We start from the raw sequence: 20,368 nt of genomic DNA on the forward strand, positions 1-20,368 counted from the left end.
TATGAACCCACAGCTGTGGTCTGCAGTTGATGACGATGTAGACGAGTTCCATATCTTGAACAAACAGGATGCATAAATATTCTCCCGAGTCAGACATCAAACGGTGATTCTCTTGTCTTACATAGCTCTTACGTTCATCCCATGCGCTGCCCATGTAAATATACAATTGCCGCGTTAAAAATACAACAAAATGCCGAACCTGCAGAATTGAAATTCAAACGTTACAACAAGAGACTTTATCGAACAGGGCCCCCGCTATTTCTATCCCCTACGCGCCAGGTGTCTTCTTGCCGAGTCCCCGGCGGCATCCATGAGGTTGTGCTGGCTCCCCTCTGCCTACCAGTCCCAACGGCCGTTTGATCATCTGATTTCTTGTTATCACCATCCGTTCTGGCGGGCAGCGCGTAGCCATTAACATATGGCCGCGGCGCGTTTATGCCACCGTTGAACCCATTGGGTCCAGCAGAGGCCGGGCTTTCAAACACCAACCCGCCGTTAACACCATTGGTTTTGGTGGAAAGCGGGAGGATGGAATCCTTGGCGCCCTTGTCACCCAGGTACGTTGCCCTCTTGTCAGCCCGGTTGCCCTCCTTTGTCCTGTCGTAAAGGTACAGGCCAACGAAGGTGAGAGCAATTCCGACAGCCTGGATCTTGGTTGTTGGGCTGCGGAACCACACGAGGGCGATGACGATGACAAACACCCTTTTGATCAGACTGGCGACCGAGTACGTCACAGGGGACACCATGGACAAGAGAACAAAGGCCATGATGTTTTGTCCAAAATGGAACGTGCCATTGAAAACAAACTCTATGAAAAGCCTGCCGTGATCAAAGCTGCCAGGAGCCTTGGCCAAGTCAATCGAGCCATCGCGTAAGAAATCTTTGATAATGCCGATCCCCTCGGACCAGAACCAGATGGGTACTGTCAGGATGAAAGCCATGCCTGAAGAATAGCAGAGCAAGTTTAGCTTGTCGAGTTTGCGGGATTTGTGGCCCATGCCTTCGGCTTCGGCGCGTGCTGCTTCGTTGAACAGGCGCTTCGAGAAGATATTCTGCGTCACGAAAATAAGCGTAGCAATAAGGGCGTAGACGATGCCCACAACCTCGCCACCAAATTTATGCTTGCCCGAGCAGGCGAGCATTACACCAAGTGTCAGGGGCACCAACGACAGATATGTTGCGGCAGGGTAGCGAATGTTGAAGACGATGCGATATGCGAGCACCGTAAAGAGCGGGGAAAGGCCCTTGATGGTGTGTACCAGTGACACAGGGATCTTGGATGTGGCGGTTGAGCTGAGCAAGTGGCCAAAGATTTGGAAGGCTGCCAGCGGCATGGTGGTTTGTATGACGTCGCGCGAAGGGTACCGGATGCCGTGCTTAAGGGCCGGCACTGCTGTACGCAGACCCGGGAAGATGGAAGCCAGCCATGACAGCAAGAGGCAGTAGCCACAGACAAAAGCAAACTGAACCAGAGTAAGGGTGGCGGGCATGGCGAAAGCATTCAATATCGACTTGGAAGAGGTGTTGGTCAGAGCAGAAGACCCGTACCATATTATGCAAAGGACCTGCCGCGCTAAGTCAGTACCAAGGTCTTTCCTTCACTTGGGTCGAACTAGTGAGCTGGGGTTCTGTCCGAGATTGGCTGACACGCACAATGAGTCTGGGTGATAAGGGGGCCTTGAGAGCATCGGCAATCTCGTGCGCATTCTGGCCGACGCTACCATGTCTCGATCTTATCGTCCGGATCGCCTCGCTGATGCTCTTTTGCCTGCTATGGCCCCCACTGCGGCCTGAGCCACTATACGTCGAGGATGCCGGAGTCCACCTCACTCCAGCAGGCGGTGGATAAGCACCGCCGTTGGTATTGCCATTGGCATGACCATTAAACTTGTTGGCATTGTGGTTGGTGATGCCGACGTCAAGGTCAGGGAATTTCTCCATCGGCGCGGGCCGAACGGATTGTCGGGGTGGGCTCGGCGCGGGGGCTCGGCGCCGGGACTGACTGAACTTTCTGTTTCGTGTCGGGGAATTCTAAGCTCGATCGCGTTTGCTTGATTCGGCGTCTTATTCGAAAATAGTCCGCGTTCGTGACGTGACTATCTGGTGCTGCGTGGTTCCGATTCGGGAAGGCGGTAGCATCCAAAAGAAGATGAGATGATGCTTCGGTCGGTCAATGTAACACTTTGCGCATGTCGCAATGGCAAGTCCAGATTATGGTAGATGTGGCCTCGCCTGATTGACAAAGACAGCAGGCTGTTGGCGCAAATAGTGTCGAAACTAGTGTACACTGACAGTTATGGCATCTATCTTGGCCAGGATCTTGGTTAGTTCTAGAAGAAGAAAAACGGAATCCGTTTTGCGCTCTCTCAACAACAACTGATCGTGGCTCCAAGCTGCGGGAAAGTGGGACATAGTAGATCCACTAATGCAGAGATGACCTATCATAGAGGCGGATACAAATTGCCCCTGCTTCTGATAAGCTTGGACTGATCTTATCGCAGCACAGATGAAGATCTCCAGGTAGGAGCCTTTCGCGCGCATTTTATCCCTGCAGCTCTGTCGCCGACGGGACGAGACAAAGGTAGAATTTCCGACGCGACTTTGACGTTCGTAGCGGAAAACTAATTCCATCCCAATACCATACATCATCTCTGAAGCGAATCCCAACCCCTGCGACAGTCGGACTTCATTCAGTATTGTAATTATTATTTTTTTTACAAATAGTAAAAGTTGCCCATAAGACTCAACACAGATCATCTAGGCCCAGACGTTCCACCATCCCGACGCCAGGGCCTTTTTAGGCTGCCGCGCTTCGGTCAATCACGCAAAGATGGCGACCCAAAAGATGACCAAGAACCAGATGAGGAGGGCAAAGAAGAAGGAGGAGAAGAAAGCAAAGGCAGTTGTAAGCTGGATCTTGGCCTCATCATCTTTCGTAGTTGCATGCCAACTGACATCATCACAGTCCGTTTCACAAACCCCGGAGCCAACATCAGAAAAGACCGGTACTGTCGATAGCAACGACAAGGAAATCTCCGCATCAAACACAGTAGCTCCCGAAGTTAAGAAAGACGGAACTGCAGAAGACAAGATTGCGATTGATGAGCTGCCGGAGTTCGATGAGGACGATCCCAACTTTGCCCTGTATCGCGACATTATCAGCAAGTTCACAGTACCTCTGGACGAGGATGGTGTGCCACGCGACTCGAAAAACAGGAGCAAAGAGGAGGTGTTTTACGGCGATGACGACAACTATGGATCGGAGGACGAGGAGGCCAGTGGTGAAACCAAATTGTCCAAGAGGAAGCGCAAAAAGCTTGGGAAGCTCTCCATCGCGGAGCTGAAAGCGCTCGTCAGGAATCCAGAGGTTGTTGAGTGGCATGATGTCTCATCATCAGACCCGCGGCTGCTTGTGCAAATCAAGGCTCAGCGCAATATCGTTCCTGTGCCTGGTCACTGGTCGCTCAAACGCGAGTACCTCTCGAGCAAGCGTGGTATCGAGAAACCGCCATTCAGGCTACCAAACTTTATCGCAGAGACTGGTATCACGGAGATGCGTGATGCTGTTCTGGAGAAGCAGGCAGAGCAGACACTTAAACAGAAACAGAGAGAACGGGTTGCGCCCAAGATGGGCAAACTCGATATCGACTATCAAAAGTTGTACGATGCCTTCTTCCGATTCCAGGAGAAACCACCACTCACCCGCTTCGGAGATGTTTACCACGAGGGCAAGGAGTTTGAAGCAGACTACAGGTACTTTAAGCCTGGTGAGCTCAGCGACGCTCTTAAGGAGGCACTAGGAATGCAACCGGGTTTTCCACCCCCTTGGCTCCTTCAGCAGCAACGCATGGGGCCGCCTCCGTCCTACCCGACTCTGAAGATACCCGGGTTGAACGCACCACTTCCAAACGGTGCCGCGTGGGGTTTTGCTCCAGGTCAATGGGGCAAGCCACCCCTGGATGAATACAACAGGCCAATCTACGGTGGTGACATTTTTGGAATCTTGGCTGGCAACCCAGCAGGTGCTCCAGGTGCACAGCAAACGACTGGCCCTGCGCAGGCGGGAGAGCCGGTCGAGAAGACGCTCTGGGGTGAGTTGCAGCCTCCTGCGGAAGAGTCCGAAGACGAGGAGGAGGATGAGGATGAGGATGAGGAAGAAGAGGAGGACGGAGATGTACCGGGCGGACTGCAGACACCAAGCGGCCTCGAGACACCTGGCGGCTACACCACTTCCGTGACCGAAATCGGCGCCAGCGGTGTTGAGAGCAGCATGGGCGGAGAGTTCGACTTGCGCAAGCAACGGCGTGGATACGAAACAGAGGAATCTACGGCAGGGCCAAGATCGGCGTACACAGTCATCCCTGAGCGGCAAGCTCAAGCAACGGGCTTCTTTGGCAGCGACAGGGTATACGACTTGTCCAAAAGCCAAAACAGAGGACCCGTCCTCGGACAGGATGATGACAGTGGGCGGAAGCGTAAGAAGCCTGGCGATGTGGACGTTGCACTTGATCCGGATGCGCTGGTTGGCCAGGACGGAATCAGCAAAGACGAGCTGCGGAGGAAGTTTGAGGAAGGCCGGAGGGAGGAGGGACCGGGTGCGAAGTGGCAGTATGACGATGATCTTAGTGAGATGATTGCTCAAGAAAGCCGAAAGCGACAGAAGAGAGACGAGGAGCGGAGAGGTGGTGGTGGTGGTGGTGGTGGTGGCGGGGCTGAGAAGAAAAAGGAGGCCAAGTATAGGTTCTAAATTTGAACTTTTGAGGCCGCTATTATAAAAAAAAAATTGTATAACCAAATCTGACGAAAGTCATTCGAAATTCAACTGTTATTTTTTTTTTTTTTTTCACTTTTTAGGAGGGATATAATCAACTGCCCAGCTGAGTACTATTTGCTTCCCAAGTTTGTTTATTCAAGACGTCGTACTCGAGGAGAGATTATATAACTCTCTGTCCAACATTCGCGCGGGACAAGATAGCCTGATTAGGACAGAAAACTCAAATACGTCTGAGGAATCTCATCATGGTCACAGTATGGCTCTACAAAGGTTTAAACAAGAAATCAAGGCTGGTTTCGAATTACATATCATACATGCAGACTTGGAAAGTAAGAATAGGACAACGCTACACGAGCATCCTTGCCTGTCCAGAAAATGTGACCAGCATTGATCGTAGCCGATTTCGGAAACGCTGCGTTCTCATACTGCCACGTTAGTGATAGGGAGATAATTTCCATCTTCGTCATCCGTAAACAAAGTCGGAAGCTTATCAGGGGGCAAGTCGGCAAGCCTGCGTCTGACAGGCTCAAAGGTGTAATTATTGGACAACAACCTGCCCAGCTCCACGTAATCCTCCATCTCGACGGCAGCGAGAGGAACCTGCATAAGCTGGCGATATTCGTCGCCCAACAAATTGTTAATGTTGTAGACCTCGTGGTCGGCCAGGCCACGCATCCACCATATATGGCTGGTCAGCTTGGAAAAGGCCAACCAGTGGGCAATGATGATGAGGGCGCGCGGTCGCTTCTCGCGCGCGGCCTCGACGAATAACGGCGGCACAAAGGTGAAGAATGTAATCACCCTCAGGGTGAGAATGGGACCGTACGTATGTTCGAGGTCCGAGTACAGAGCACCCAGGACTTTGAGGGTGCTGTAGTAGGCCTGGACGTATGGGAACTCGTCATCTCCCTCCTTGAGCGAGGAAACCATAAACAAGAGATTTCCAGGTATGTAGCGAGCGGCCTCCTCGCCATTGACGGGGGGTCGGCTAAAAAGCGTCGCCAGTCCAGAAGGTTCGGAACCGCCTTTTAAGGGACTGCCGGTATGCTGTACTATCATGCCGTATATCAAAGAGATGCCTTTCCAGACCACGATCCAATCTAGTATGAAGAAAGGAGGTGGGTTAGGTTGGCGAAAGTTCTCGGATGAAAGGGCGCACATAAAGAGAGAGCATGTCAATAGAGCGTTAAAGGTCCTCGGCTTGGCCGCCTCGATGGCTTGCCGATACCCCTTCATTGCCGAAGAATTATACGACATGATCCTCGAAACGGGTATCTTTTCATTCTCCATCGAGGTCATTTGAAGGGCCGAGAGGCCGAGCATGCAGTCCATGAGGAAGCGGTGCTCCAGAGCGATCCTGGGAATAGTGAAGCGCAATGTCTGATTTAACATGGACTGCTTGCTCGCGCCGTACTCGCTCAGGTCAGTGTTGAAGGATTCGCATCCTTTGGCGGTATAAAACCACAGAAGCTTCATGTCGAGATAGCTGGAGTCATCAGGCCGTGGTGCCGGCTGGGGCGAAACAGGCAGTACTGAAAAATCCTCATTGGATTGCGGGGTATTTGTTGATTCGCCTGGCGACGAAGGTGAAGACGCAGACGGTGGCGGCGAGCTCGACTTGGATGAAGCAGCAGTCGCAGCCGCAACTACTGACCGAGGGGTCTTTTTGGCGGCGGGCAGCGCATAAACACATTCCTCCATCCGCAGGACGCACGTCCTACATTGTGGCCTGTCTTCGGAACACTTAATCTTCCTGGCCTTGCAGTTACGACAGCCACCTCGCGACTTTCTGTGCGGGCGTTTCGAATGAAAAGGCTTTTCTGGGAGCGAAGACTCTGTTGAGCCCTTTGGATCCATGGTGAAAAAGATTTAATGCAGGTGATATACCAAGGCAAGCCTTGGTTTAGATACCTCCTCCTATGTATGTACCTTAGGTGGGTGGGCAAGTTAGGTAAGGTACCCGGAAGTATGTAAGGTATCAAGTTCCTCGCTAATATAGGCGCGTATGGTAGGTATGTGGAGAAGGGTTGCAGAAAATGGAAAGAAAATAGATGACTATGGAATCGGGAGGGGGTGCATGTTAAAGTGATGAAAAATCCAGATAAGAGTTGGTCGTAGGTTTTGTGAGGCGATTGACATAACAACAACAATTAATTTGATGGTCGAGTTGCCTATCTCCCTGCCTAGCTAGCATTGACTGGAAAAAGGTCAAAGTATGGTCGGTAACAGATCTAAGTAAGGTATATGCAATGGAAGTTAAGATTTACGTTGAGGACTCCTAGATCATTAAACGATAAACGTCTCATCGACGAGCAATACGCTGAGATGGAACTAGGCCTAGAATAGATGCTTCAACCCAGTGCGCGCGTCATCCATCAACCCCGTCGCTGTGCTATGCTTATCCTCCCTCTCCCTCCGTATTCATTTTAATTCCCCACCAGAACCAACATGCGGCGTACAGTATTAGTTAGACTGGTACAGGTAGTCTAGTTGCTACCTAGGCATGATGTTGGACCCGTCCCCACTCACCCTGCACCCCCTCTCCGGCAGGCAACAACCCTACCCCGTCCGTTGGGATCGCGTCGCGTCTGCCTGAGCATTGGGATGAACTCTGACGTTGACTTTGATTGCTTGTCATATGTTGTACACATAAACTCAATTGGACATGTATCACATGAACAATTTAGCTTAACTGAAGCTCCCAAGTTTTTTCTTTCTAGTACCCTGCTCAAACATTGGATTAAATCTCTCTGGCCTGGTCTGTCCAATCGTATGGCGACCTCCCTCTTCAGTCTCCCAGACGAGCTCGTCTTTACGGCTCTGTCGCAATCGTTCCAATGCAGAGATGCTCAAATTAGAGCACTAGCTACTTTGTTATATGTACGCAGTACACATTGAGCTTAGTGCAAACTCTCTCATGATCTCGCTGACATGTGCCTATTGAAAAACCGCAGCCTAATGCCGCCGCGTGTCGCAACGTCGTTGTCCATGGTGCTCAAGCTACGGGCAAGAGTGTCGTCACCGAAGCCCTCCTGGAGCGCATGGTCGAGGACGGTGCTGAACTGAGCTACGCCGTCGTCAATTCTGTAGAGTGCATCACCGGTCGTCACCTCCTTGAAACAACCATCAACAAAGTTGCCGAGTCTTTGCGCCGTGAAGATGTTACTCGGCGCTGCGATAATCTATCGCAGTTCACAGTCGAAATCGCCAGGATGATCACAAGCTATTCACAAGAGAGTCAGAGGCCTGCTTCGTGGAGGTTCGTCCTGGTGTTTGACGCCATTGACCGCCAGCGAGATTCTCCCCCGACGCTTCTACCAGCCCTGGCTCGTCTTTCCGAGATAGTGAGCATTCCTCCTACCAGCATCTATCGAGACACCGAGAAATAGGAAACTAGACTAACACATGGAAACTCGTACTCACAGATACCCAACCTAACGACTGTCTTCATAATGACCTGCCCCCCAGCAGGAACCTTCCGAACCTCTGCCATACCACATGTGCACTTCCCAAATTATTCCCGTAACGAGTTCATCGAGATAATATCTGCAACTTCCCCACCACCAATACCCGGGCTGGCTACGGACGCAGCACTCGACTTGTGGTCTCGATTTGTCGGCCCCGTGTACGATTCACTAGGCAAGGCCGCAGCTCGAACTCTCCCCGCGCTGCGGCAAGCATGCAATACCCTCTGGCCACGTTTTACAGCTCCGATACTGGCAGGAACCCACGGGCCACGGGAACTCACCCGATTGCTCGTCGCAGCCCGAACATATCTGCAAGACGAACGCCTCCTTGCGCCGGGTATCATCACCGCCCAAGCGCCCACCGCAAATACAAGCACGGCAGCTACGGACCCTCAGCAGACGACCGACCTGTCCATACTGCTCCCGACCACCGCACGCCTCCTGCTTGTGGCGGCATACATGGCCTCACACAATGCCACAAAGCACGACCTGGTGCTCTTCTCCACCCACTATCACGGCCGTCGCCGCCGCCGTGGCGGCCTCTCTGGCGGGACAGGCGGCAGGCCCAACAAGCACCGCAAAATCGCCCGGCGGCTGCTCGGTGCCCATGCCTTTGTGTTTGAGCGGATGCTGTCAATCTACATAGCCCTGCGCAAAGAATGGGAGGCCGACTCGGACAGAGACGCTGGTCGTGCTGTTAGTGGGGCTACGCTGGCCGGCGACGTCGCCATGGCCGTCGCCACTTTGTCGAGCTTGCGTCTGCTCGTGCGGGTAGGAGGTGGTGGAGATCCTACTGACCGTAGCGGTAGGTGGAGGGTGAACGTGGGCTGGGATGTCATAAGACCACTGGGAAGGAGCATGGGGGTTGAGGTAGAAGACTGGTTAATAGATTAAGGCTTTTTAAATTAAATAGATTGGCTGTGAATACCTCTTGGTGTCTATGAGCAGATAGACTTTTTAATGAGAAACAAATGAAATTCTAGTCAAGCTGCAACCAAGCCTACATTCACCTCACGAGGGAAATCGGCTCTACAAAATTCAAGACTGGGGAAAGGGGTGTCATATTGAGTGGTAGGTGCCTCAGTCATGCTATACATGGCGGGTGGAATAAGCAAGTTGATAACAAAAAAAGAAACGTAACGGCGAAATTACGCGAAAATAAAAAAAAGAAAAAAAAAAAAAAAAAAAAAAAAAAAAAAAAAATAAACGAGTGAAAAGCAGGCAGGTGAATAAGCATCACAATATAGTACAAGTCCAGTCAGGTTGGCTGGCTTGACATGCTTCGCTCTCCCACGTGCCTGTGATACAAGGGCGGCATGGCAATCAGGGGGATTGGCGGTACATCATATCAAATCGTAAACCCCGAGTCAAACTTTGATTACTTGCTTTTGAAAAATGGAATAGAGATGAATTTCGCTTATTGTAAATACAAATATCCAACGAACCGGATTATGCAATACCATTCAAGACTCGCAGGGTATGGAACAAGTCGAGTAATTACTTGGATTCTTGGTACACAGCTCACAAAGGAAACTTAATTGAGCTAAGAAACAGCGCCGAGAAACATCGGTGTCTCCGTCTCTATACACAGAGCCTCCATCTCTAGACTCCCCCAACCGGCGAAATGACTTTTTATGATATCACAGGGTGGTCCGTTTCAACATCTTCTCTTCCTGACTTACGCATCCTTCTCGAGCTCAGCCAGAATCTTCTCACCCTTCTCACGTGCCGACGCAAGGTCACCAACCATGTAGAAAGCACCCTCGGGCAGCGAGTCACCCTCACCAGCCAGGATAGCCTTGAACGAAGCAATGGTGTCCTTAAGGTCGACGAGCTTACCCTCGATACCAGTGAAGACCTGGGCGACAGTGAAAGGCTGGCTCAGGAAACGCTGGATCTTACGGGCACGCTCGACAGTGAGCTTGTCGGCCTCAGACAACTCGTCCATACCCAGAATGGCGATGATGTCCTGGAGCGACTTGTACTCCTGGAGAATTTGCTGAACGCGGGTGGCGACCTCGTAGTGCTCCTGACCGACGATACGGGGGTCAAGCATACGCGACTTGGAGTCCAGAGGGTCGACAGCAGGGTAGATACCCAGCTCGGAAATACCACGGGACAACACAGTGGTGGCGTCCAAGTGGGCGAAGGTGGTGGCGGGGGCAGGATCAGTCAAATCGTCAGCAGGGACGTAGACGGCCTGGACGGAGGTAATGGAACCCTTCTGGGTGGTGGTGATACGCTCCTGCATACCACCCATGTCGACGGCGAGAGTGGGCTGGTAACCGACGGCAGAGGGGATACGACCCAGCAAAGCCGACACCTCGGAACCGGCCTGAGTAAAGCGGAAAATGTTGTCGATGAAGAGAAGCACGTCCTGGCCCTCGTTTCTGAACTGCTCAGCAACAGTGAGACTGAAATTTATGAATCGTGTTAGTGAGTGGAAACAGTAGACACGATACCCTATACGATACCGTATAGGATAGGGAGATATTAAGGACACTTACCCAGTAAGGGCGACACGGGCACGGGCTCCCGGGGGCTCGTTCATCTGACCGAAGACCAGCGACACCTTGGACTCGCCATCAAGCTGAATGACGGAGGTCTCCTGCATTTCGTGGTACAGATCGTTACCCTCACGGGTCCTCTCACCGACACCGGTGAAGACGGAGTAACCACCGTGGGCCTTGGCGATGTTGTTGATAAGCTCCTGAATGAACACGGTCTTGCCGACACCGGCACCACCGAAGAGACCAATCTTTCCACCACGAGCGTAGGGGGCCAGCAGGTCGACGACCTTGATACCGGTAACCAGAATCTCGGCAGTGGTCGACTGCTCGACGAACTCGGGTGCCTCAGCGTGAATGGGCAGGTACTTGTCGGTCTTGATGGGACCACGCTCGTCAATGGGGTCACCAGTGACGTTCATGATACGACCAAGGGTGCCAGAGCCGACGGGAATGGTGATGGGAGCACCAGTGTCCTTGGCCTTGGCGCCACGGGTGAGACCCTCAGTACCTAGTCGGCGTTAGTATATGGCAACAAAATTTTCATATAGATGGCCTGTGCAGTGGAGCTGGATGATCGCTTACCGTCCATGGCAATGCAGCGGACGACATTCTCGCCCAGATGTTGCTAAAGAAAAGTTTTCTCGCGTCAGAATCTTCACCGCTATTGTTGAATACGGGTTTCAATTGCTCGTCGCAACGTATTGGTCGCTTACCGAAACCTCAAGGACGAGCTTCTGGTTGTTGTTGGTGGTCTCAAGGGCGTTAAGAATCGGGGGGAGCTTGGCAGTGTCGAATTTCACTGCGTTGGTTTGGTTAGCAAATGTTTGATCCTTTTCGAAGTCGACATCGCAAACGCTATTCGAATTGAATTCGTCGCTGTCGGCAGTTGATGACCGGATAATTGCTCACCATCCACGACGGCACCAATGACCTAATGAAACGTTAGCTGTTGTTCTCGTACGTTGGAGCTAAGCTCCCAAGGCCGAATCCCGAGGCAGTGAGTTCTCACCTGGTGAATCTTTCCATCACCGACACCCTGTGTGCTGGCAAACCTGGCACCGAGAGAGTATTTGGGGAGTCTTAAGCTGGGGCGCGCAGCGAGGCGCGAGGCCGGGCGAGCTGCCCTCGCGATGGGAGAAAGGCCGCTGTTGTTGTGGACAGACGTTCAGGTTAGCCCGGGTACCCGGAAAGCTCAATTGAGCGCAATTGACTTTCCAACATGACAGAATGCAATTGAAGCATTAGATACTAACCTCTTGAACATCTTTCCAGATATCGCAGAACGACTAGAGATGGGAGTGGAGAGGTAAGGGAGATGGACTTGCTGGAAGAAGTTTCAAGGTCCAGCAAAAGTTGAAGGTTTTGCGGAGTCTTGTTCGGCTGCAAAGTGCAAGCTCGGGCGTTTGTAGCCTGGATACTGAGGCCGCAACAATAGCTCGGTCGACCACTGGTATCCCTGTTCCATTCCCATTCGCGAGAAATTCCGAGGTTAGGTGGGCCGTTATTGATGACCACGTATGGATAATTGGTTGATCCGCCTCCACCTGCCGTTGCCCGACTACCAGGGTGACCAAGAAAATGAGAGAAGAGAAAAAAACCATGAAAAAAAAACATGGGATTTTCACCCACCAGCTAATAATATCATGAGCAATTTAATGAAGATAAAGATGAACTTACAAAGTATAAACCTTTACCCGTTGATAGTATTCCAAAGGAAATGTAGACTGTGTACTTTGAGATGAAAATTTCTACACCTACCTGCCTACCTAATTTCCAATATGCTTTCGATAATTTCCCCTATTCTTCTTCTGTAAACTTTCTTTCCTACAGCATTGCTGCTAGGTTAAGTCGATGGATGTCTCGTAATCCAGCCAGTTTAGTGGCAAGCGTTCAAGACAAATTATGGCCAAATACTTTTTTTTTTTTTTTTTTTTTTCAAGCAGTAGCACCAATTGCAGCACCATAGTATTTTCTAAAAAATCTCCCAAGTTTTTTTACTCAACATTGTGATCTGGAATAATTACTGTCCGTTTGTCCGTCTGTGCCATAATTCTGATACCTCATCTCATTATTTCATTCGACCGTGTAACGTGCAAATAAATTCTCACTAGACGTCCTGTAAGAAGGCATTTTTGGCAAACCCACACTTGATATTTGTCTTATTTGTCTCCCAAAAGTAGACAGACCCGAAACCGTTACTCCAACTCGAGGACCTATAGATGTTGTTAGCACTTTGCAGATCATTAATCTCTGGTATACTTGGGAGAACCTACAACAGCGGTACGGCTGGGAAGATAGATGTGAGTCCAGTTCTTCCGACCATTCCACTCCATCGCAGTGGTGAAGAATCGAGTGGAGCTGTCAACACGACCATGGCCTCCGAATTCCTTGTCGTCCGTGGTTAAAGCGACCTTGTACGTGCCAGACACCTCAACTCCAATTCTGTAGTCGGCAAAGCTCTGGGTAGGGTGGAAGTTGAAAGCAAATACCACACCTGCACGTTCAAAGACGATTACCATATCGGACTCGTTCTTGAGCGAGATGTACGCCTGGGGAGCACTGAGCCAGCCGTGTTTCTCCTCGCAGTTGTTCATGGCGGCGTCGAAGTCGTTGAGAAATCGATATCTCAAAAGCTTGTCCTCGGTCAGGTTTAGTTGACGCCTTGCATACCAGAATGAGTTCTGATTGCCCTCGCGAGGGAAGTCAAGCCATTCGGGGTGCCCGAACTCATTACCCTCGAAGTTGAGATAACCCTCGCCTCCAAGACCATGAGTGAGGAGGCGAATCATCTTGTGCAAAGCCATACCGCGGTCGATAATAGGCGTCAGAGGTGTCAAAGTTGACATGTGAGTGTACATCTCAGCGTCACAAAGATGCATCATCAGAGTCTTGTCACCGACAAGTCTATCGGCCATATAGTGTCAGCTAAATATCCCACAAAAATTCAGATGGCTTGTCAGTCTAACTTACGCCTGGTCGTGACTCTCGCAGTACGCAATGGTCTTCTCGCCGTGCCGTCTGTTTGTCAAAGTCCAGCAAATATCGGCTATGTCCCAATCCTCATCTTTTTTCTCTTTGAGAATCTTGATCCACATGTCTGGGATGGCCATGGCCAGACGGTAATCAAAGCCAACTCCGCCGTCTGACCAAGGAAGGCAGAGAGTTGGCATGCCAGAGACATCCTCTGCAATGGAAATCACCTCTGGATACAGATCATGAAGCATCTTGTTCGCAAGCATGAGATACACGAGAGCCTCTTCGTCGGCATCCGGACCGAAGTACTCATGATAGCCGCCAGAGAAGCCACTAGTTGAACATGTTAGTCACCAACTCTGTTTGATGAGGCTCCAAGTATAACTTACGTCCCCATGCCGTGATGGATGTACAGCATGCTTGTCACGCCGTCAAAACGGAAGCCATCAAACTGATACTCGTCCATCCAGAATCGGAGATTACTGAGAAGGAATCGAAGCACCTCATGATGGCCGTAGTTGAACAGTCTGCTGTCCCACTGGTCATGTCTGCCTTTGCCGCCTGCATGGAAGTACTGATGGTCGGTACCGTCAAACTCGTTGATGCCATCCAACACGTTCTTGGACGCGTGGCTGTGGACCACATCGAGCAGGACAGTCAGTCCCATGCCGTGAGCAGTGTCAATAAGCTCCTTCAGATCCTCCGGAGTGCCATAGCGGCTGCTTGCGGCGAAAAAGTTGTTGATCTGGTAGCCAAAGCTGGCATAGTAGGCGTGCTCCATAATGGCCATAAGTTGGATGACGTTGTATCCAAGCTTCTTGATGCGAGGCAGCATGTTCTTGGTGAACTCCTTGTAGGTGGCTACACGGAGCTCAGGGGAGGAAATTCCAACATGGGCCTCGTAGACACGCACACTCCTGGGCTTCTTGGGGCGGGGGTTCTTGAATTTATACCTCTCACTGGATGGGGGATTCCAGAACCTGGCGTCGTAGGCAGGCGATACAGAAAGATCCTGCGTGACATACTTGATCCACGCCGGAAGGCGATCTATAAGTTGTCCATTCGGGAGGAACAGAGAGATCTAACAAAACTCAGTATACAATTTATCAACGGCGCCAGGAAGATTCAATCAACACTCACCTTAACCTTGGAGTTGTGAGGAATCGCCGGTTCACCAGCGGCAGTGGGCGGCACCGTTATTTCGAAGACACCAAAATCATTCTTCTTCATAGGGTGCGACTGGCGGCTCCATTGGTCTGGTAATTATAATGTTAGTATAATATTCGCAATGGGTTTGACCAGATCATATTCATGAGATCTGTGCGACGTTTGAGGGTTGCTACTTACTGAAGTCACCAACCAGGAATGCAGCAGTTGCGTTAGGGGCCCATTCACGATACACGATTGTGTTGTCTGGCTTCACATTGAATCCGTACACCTCGGTGCCCTGTTTGTTTTTATCAAAAGATGTCAGCCAATGAATGATAAAGCTAGCTGCTAACATGCCGACTTGGTATCCACATGGACATCTTACTCTCGTAAACTTCTCAATCGACCCTTCGCTCTGCTCGATCTTCTTGAGCCAGTCTTCCGCCATGCCATGACGACGTTTGATGACCTCCTCGAAGGGCTCGAGCCAGGGGTCAAGCTTGACAGCACCTATGTATGACAGGCCGTCAACAACATGTCAACAAACTTAGGACCTAAGAATGATGGGATGAGCGGCTATATCCCAGCTTACCAATATGCTCAACTGAACCTCCGTTGGCCACCATCGTGTTGGATCCATTGGTAGCCATTGTTGCAAGATCAAAGTCCAAAGTCGTTGATGCTGCGTTGAAATGGTCTGTCTAGTTTTGGGGAAGAGAATGCAGAAAAGGTATTGCGATAGACAGATTAAGATGAATTGGGTTAAGATTAAATACAGCTGGGCAAGTGGAATAAAAGATCCTTGCCACCCCGGTTTCCGATAAAAACCATACGGGTAGAGAGATGAGTTTTCGATAAGTTCTTCGAGCTTCGACCAGCCCCGACAAAGTTACTCTTGTGAGTTGATTAAAACAGGAGGGGATGAGGGCTGATCAAAAGTTATTTTGCGACTGCCTCAGGGTCTTTTCTTTCTACAAACAGCCACTCAAAGTTTCCCACTTTCAGAGCTCTCCCCGGACGTAACATACAATGACGTCGTGTGATGTTAATTGGTGGGTGGGGCCACATCCAGAGAACAGATTGCCAACGACATGTGGGCTCAACATTTGAAAGGAGCCTGTCCAACCCTCAACATTGGGAGCATCAAGGCCGCAAGAGATCCATAATCGGGCCAGTATATTCGCCATGTGTTCCCGTCTTTGACAGCGTTTTACTTCAGTGGCGGTTGCTTCTGCAGCTCGAGACCGGCGCCGGGGGTGGGGCTAAATGTTATCAGCAACAAATACAGGTGACCGCAGAGTCTGGGCCGTGGCAATCCCTGTATCCGACCCTGGTCCGCTTGGTGGCGGTTTACTGCGGTAGGGAGCTGTTCTCCTCCAATGGCGCTACTCGAACGGGGGAACTAACCATGCAGGTAGCCCCAAAGGCCCTGGAGCTCCAGAAACCCCCGCACTCAAAATCGCGCCGGGGCCCGGTCAGACCACAGGTCCATTACTGACTGAGACAGTGCTGCTATTCGATACATCATGGCGTGTACGGTCCGAGACCGGTTGACGCCAGACATCCATCTACGCCGTATGCTGCATTCACCCTGTACGTGAGATCCAATCGCCCTGCATACAGATATCATTCATCCCTGATTCGGCCACTGCCGGATCGTACATATCTCGAGCATGCGACCGGTGCCGAGGTGACGGCAGATCTGTATCATGTCGGTCTTCACCCGACCTTGCTCCTCATGCACGAGGCTTCTTACCAACCATGTCGTTACCCACACTTGCTCCCGATCCCTCTCAGTATCCTGTCGCCCATCCGCTGCCAGCCGAAGGACGCAAGATTTTGGCTCCGGCTATACGAGTAGTTATGATCCCGAAGAGTCCGGCCGGGGCCCGATGTTCAGCAAGCCGAGCTTCGGAGTACCCCAGTTCTACCCGCGCGACCTGAAGAGACGTCTCGACGAATTCGTCGTGGGCCAGGAGCGGGCCAAGAAGACCACGACGTCAGCTGTATTCAATCATTATCAGGGCCAGAGAAGGAGACAAAATATCGAGGACGAGAGGAGGGTCGCAGAAGAACGGTTGCTTCGCCAGCAGCATTTCCAGCGTGCCCGGCGCGAGCCGCATCCAGTTGAAGGTCAGAAGCATCCTGAATCGGAACTCAAATGTCAGCCAGATGCTGATACTTTGACCCTTAAAGATGATTTCCCGGGCCACCACGAGTCTGTCCAAGGGCTTCAAGACCAAAATCCCTGCTTTGTGGAAGATTTTCTTAGGGACGATGCGAGAGACAGCAGACATGTGACAATCCAAAAGTCAAATCTGCTGTGTATAGGGCCAACAGGTGTTGGGAAAACTTACATCGTAGAGTAAGTAACACTGGCGGTTTATACATTATTAGAGCGTGCACAATGGATGTCGCTAACTATCGAACAGAACCCTAAGCAGACATCTCAATGTTCCCTTCACGATCAGCGACTGCAACTCCTTCACACAAGCCGGATACATCGGACAGGACGTGGAAGCCTGCATAGAGCGACTGTTAATCGAGGCGGACTACGATGTGAATGCGGCAGAAAACGGCATCGTAGTTCTGGATGAGTTTGACAAGCTCGCAAGAAGAGAATCTGTCAATGGCAGGGATGTAGGAGGAGAGGGCGTACAGCAGGCACTCTTGAAGCTGGTAGAAGGCTCCAAGGTTACAGTTAACGTCAAGGATCACAGGTCCTCTAGATCCGCGAGTCCGATCACTAGCAACTACAATGGCGGAAGCCAAACCTCCCAACCCAATCCACCGCCCGGCCCAAGAGTCGAACAGATCACAATTGACACAACGAATATATTGTTCATTTTCTGTGGCGCGTTTGTCGGTCTGGACAAGGTTGTGTTGAGGCGCGTGGCAAAACCCACCATAGGCTTTGGCTCTGAGCCCATTAGGAACGGGGATGCCTTGCCTCAAGAGATGTATGCACATCTTCCTCACCAGCCGCACATCGTCAAGCCTGGGACCACCGGGTTCACACCTCTGGACTTGACTACGCCTGCCGATCTGCAGGCATTCGGCTTCATTCCTGAGCTGATTGGGCGTATCCATAACATATGCGCACTCACTCCTCTCTCGCTAGACGAGCTGCTACGGATCCTGACAGAGCCGCGCAACAGCCTCGTGGCGCAATACAAGGCGCTTTTTGAGACCTACCCCAGCCGCCTGTTCTTCACCGGCCGGGCGTTGTACGCCATCGCCGAGCGGGCCGTAAAGAATGAGACTGGTGCCCGAGGCCTGAAAATGGAAATGGAGCGTGTGCTTGCAGAGCCCATGTTTGATGCTCCGATGCCTTATGTCGTCATCGACGAGGCCTGTGTAAGAGGCAGTTCAAAGGCCAGGTACTGGGGTAAGGATGGGCGACTTGAGGTGGACAGATTGATGCGAGAGGAGAGCGACATGGGCCAAAAAACCGGGGATCATGTGTCTCACAGCTACCAGCCATACCGTGAGGCCAGTCAGGGCGGGGCTTAAATTGGAATTCCTATTCCAGTCTAGGAAATAATACGAAGGACGAACATTTACATGATATGCCAGTCGTCTCTTGAATATTTGTAGGCTACATTGGCCCCCCTACTTGGTGTCTGGGGAGCTCATACTATCATTCTTGAACGTGCTATTGGTCAGATTGTCAAGAGAAGTGTGGCTGGCCCTGTAGCAGGGGCTAGATGTTGAACTCAAGTTTAAGGTTAATAATGGATTAGGTAGCATTGATAAAGATCATCCATCACAATCGCTAACAATATCCTTATCGAATATGGTATTCAATGAACTCAAGGAAATAGTGTCTAACTTTCGCCTCAGTACGAATACAATGTTTACACCAACTGCGTGTGGCCCGATATCGACATCGCCACCAGACCTGGGAATCCCGCCTCTAAGCTTTTTGTACATGGGCAAACGGCCATGGGGGACGAGAAAAAGAAGCAAGGCTTTGTTTTAATCGAAGAAAATACTCAAGCAAGGCATCCCAGCCTAGCTTAGTGCTTCGATGCAGGAGGAGACTGAACCTGTCCCTTTCCGGAGTAACCCTCGGACGAAAGACCAGTAAGAGGCTCTGTGTTTTGCGACTGCAATGGTAATGATAGGTTAGTGAAATGCACAAAAGGTCAGCGATAGTGGCTTTGGGTCGCACCTTGAGGTACTCGTTGGTCTGCTCCTGCCACTCCTTGGTCATGGTGTGAGGTGCAGGCTTGGCGAACGAGCGCATGGTAGCAAAGATCATGAAGCTAACGGCCAGGCCGATGGCGACGCCCATGGCGACCTTCTTGCCTTCATCCGGGGGGTCGAGGGCTCGCGGGCCGTGCGGGCCAAAGGAAACCCAGTACGCTGCAGAAGAGAGCTTTGAGTCAGTTTATCTGCACACGGCATGTTGTTTTAATGTTGCCCAGAGCATTTCTATCGCCAATTGACTATTTGGGCCGATCAACCCGGAGAGAGAGAGAGAGAGCCACTGAAGATCGTGACGTATCCAGACATGCAGTGAACGCCAAATCGATTTAAACTCTCGCTGTGAAAGAATGCCAGTGACCTCAGACGCGGGTTTTCCAGGAGACAATTGAGTGCACACTCACCAGCCTTCTTCTCGTGGAGGGTCAGCTCGTTCCAGTTCTCCTTCATGCGTTCCCTCAGAGACATCCACAGCTCAGCCTGCTCCTGCAGAGGCATGCTCTCCCATCTCTTCTCAATGTTGGCCAGAGTGGGCTTCGAGATGGCGTGGGTGGAGGATGCGCGACGTGCAGTGGCCTGCACCACGCTGCGACGCAGCATCGCCGAGCCCGTTGTCCGGAGCATTTTGTCTGATTAAATTCGAGTCGATATGGATAGGGTGGAGAGGTTTCTGGAACGAGACGAGGTCAATTGAGCTCGAGGTGCTCGTGGTCGTGTTGCGTGGGCGTTCAATTGGTAACGGATTGGTCTTGGGTGATTGGCTTCGATTAAGATGATAGCGAGGATTTTTTGACAGATCCCGACCGAAGACTCTCGTATGATGCCGCCAAATCGGGCCTGGGCAAGCTCGGGAATTGGCACCCGAGTCAGGGGAAGTACACTTTTCACGTGATCTGAAGCTCTAGCTCCGTATAGCCGGGGCTGACGTAGCAAGTCACAAGTGGGCGCAATGTAATCAGCATTGCTTTCCTACGACGTGCAATTGGAGCTAACATTCAGCCAGCTGCCAACCAAATATGACCGACCCACCATGGCCCGCTACCTTACCAATGGGATCGTGAGAAATTCAAAGGCATACAGAGTCCCAATCTGACTTTCTGCTACCTTGGCTCATCGTAGACTCTTCATAGAATCATGGGTTTGATACTTGATTCGTAGGTACTCCATATAGTACAATAATCATACAAGGTATTACATCCTAGACAGCTTTGCCTGTTGTCCAGACACGAATATAAAATTTCCCTCACGCAGCTGCGATGGCCAGCTGGGGTGCAGGGAATCCGTAG

General features: G+C 51.2%; 8 protein-coding genes across 8 annotated transcripts; 3 read left to right on the forward strand and 5 right to left on the reverse strand.

The window, feature by feature from the left end:
* Nucleotides 1-236: 236 nt before the first annotated feature.
* Nucleotides 237-2,320, reverse strand: PgNI_09727 (uncharacterized protein; the record flags this gene model as incomplete). Its single annotated transcript, XM_031129709.1, has 2 exons — nt 1,654-2,320; nt 237-1,565 (listed from the first exon to the last, which is right to left on the reverse strand). The coding sequence occupies exons 1-2, from the start codon at nt 1,939-1,941 to the stop codon at nt 237-239; spliced, it is 1,617 nt and encodes a 538-aa protein (XP_030977692.1). The 5' UTR covers nt 1,942-2,320.
* A 266-nt stretch (nt 2,321-2,586) lies between these two features.
* PgNI_09728 (uncharacterized protein) lies at nt 2,587-4,747 on the forward strand (the record flags this gene model as incomplete). The annotated part of the gene is made up of 2 exons (XM_031129710.1): nt 2,587-2,905; nt 2,966-4,747. Exons 1-2 carry the CDS (start codon nt 2,831-2,833, stop codon nt 4,745-4,747), a joined length of 1,857 nt encoding a protein of 618 aa, XP_030977688.1. The 5' UTR covers nt 2,587-2,830.
* A 447-nt stretch (nt 4,748-5,194) lies between these two features.
* Nucleotides 5,195-6,631, reverse strand: PgNI_09729 (uncharacterized protein; the record flags this gene model as incomplete). The annotated part of the gene is made up of 1 exon (XM_031129711.1): nt 5,195-6,631. One exon carries the CDS (start codon nt 6,629-6,631, stop codon nt 5,195-5,197), a length of 1,437 nt encoding a protein of 478 aa, XP_030977687.1.
* Nucleotides 6,632-7,546: 915 nt separating this feature from the next.
* Nucleotides 7,547-9,186, forward strand: PgNI_09730 (uncharacterized protein; the record flags this gene model as incomplete). The annotated part of the gene is made up of 3 exons (XM_031129712.1): nt 7,547-7,654; nt 7,729-8,118; nt 8,200-9,186. 3 exons carry the CDS (start codon nt 7,547-7,549, stop codon nt 9,133-9,135), a joined length of 1,434 nt encoding a protein of 477 aa, XP_030977602.1. The 3' UTR covers nt 9,136-9,186.
* Nucleotides 9,187-9,623: 437 nt separating this feature from the next.
* Nucleotides 9,624-12,118, reverse strand: PgNI_09731 (uncharacterized protein). Its single transcript, XM_031129713.1, has 7 exons — nt 12,005-12,118; nt 11,761-11,896; nt 11,661-11,682; nt 11,465-11,550; nt 11,334-11,376; nt 10,749-11,259; nt 9,624-10,655 (listed from the first exon to the last, which is right to left on the reverse strand). The coding sequence occupies exons 1-7, from the start codon at nt 12,013-12,015 to the stop codon at nt 9,920-9,922; spliced, it is 1,545 nt and encodes a 514-aa protein (XP_030977604.1). The 5' UTR covers nt 12,016-12,118; the 3' UTR covers nt 9,624-9,919.
* A 582-nt stretch (nt 12,119-12,700) lies between these two features.
* Nucleotides 12,701-18,621, reverse strand: PgNI_09732 (uncharacterized protein). The gene is made up of 10 exons (XM_031129714.1): nt 17,304-18,621; nt 16,379-17,235; nt 15,466-16,229; nt 15,259-15,383; nt 15,072-15,171; nt 14,865-14,980; nt 14,114-14,805; nt 13,722-14,057; nt 13,025-13,655; nt 12,701-12,964 (listed from the first exon to the last, which is right to left on the reverse strand). The coding sequence occupies exons 3-10, from the start codon at nt 15,521-15,523 to the stop codon at nt 12,947-12,949; spliced, it is 2,076 nt and encodes a 691-aa protein (XP_030978280.1). The 5' UTR covers nt 15,524-16,229; nt 16,379-17,235; nt 17,304-18,621; the 3' UTR covers nt 12,701-12,946.
* Nucleotides 16,583-18,386, forward strand: PgNI_09733 (uncharacterized protein; the record flags this gene model as incomplete). The annotated part of the gene is made up of 2 exons (XM_031129715.1): nt 16,583-17,238; nt 17,306-18,386. 2 exons carry the CDS (start codon nt 16,583-16,585, stop codon nt 18,384-18,386), a joined length of 1,737 nt encoding a protein of 578 aa, XP_030977427.1.
* Nucleotides 18,622-18,657: 36 nt separating the features above from the next.
* On the reverse strand, nt 18,658-19,954 carry PgNI_09734 (uncharacterized protein). Its single transcript, XM_031129716.1, has 3 exons — nt 19,487-19,954; nt 19,048-19,241; nt 18,658-18,982 (listed from the first exon to the last, which is right to left on the reverse strand). Exons 1-3 carry the CDS (start codon nt 19,704-19,706, stop codon nt 18,893-18,895), a joined length of 504 nt encoding a protein of 167 aa, XP_030977423.1. The 5' UTR covers nt 19,707-19,954; the 3' UTR covers nt 18,658-18,892.
* Between the last annotated feature and the right edge of the window lie 414 nt (nt 19,955-20,368).

Source organism: Pyricularia grisea, assembly GCF_004355905.1.
Source record: "Pyricularia grisea strain NI907 chromosome Unknown Pyricularia_grisea_NI907_Scaffold_7, whole genome shotgun sequence".
NCBI lineage: Eukaryota > Fungi > Ascomycota > Sordariomycetes > Magnaporthales > Pyriculariaceae > Pyricularia > Pyricularia grisea.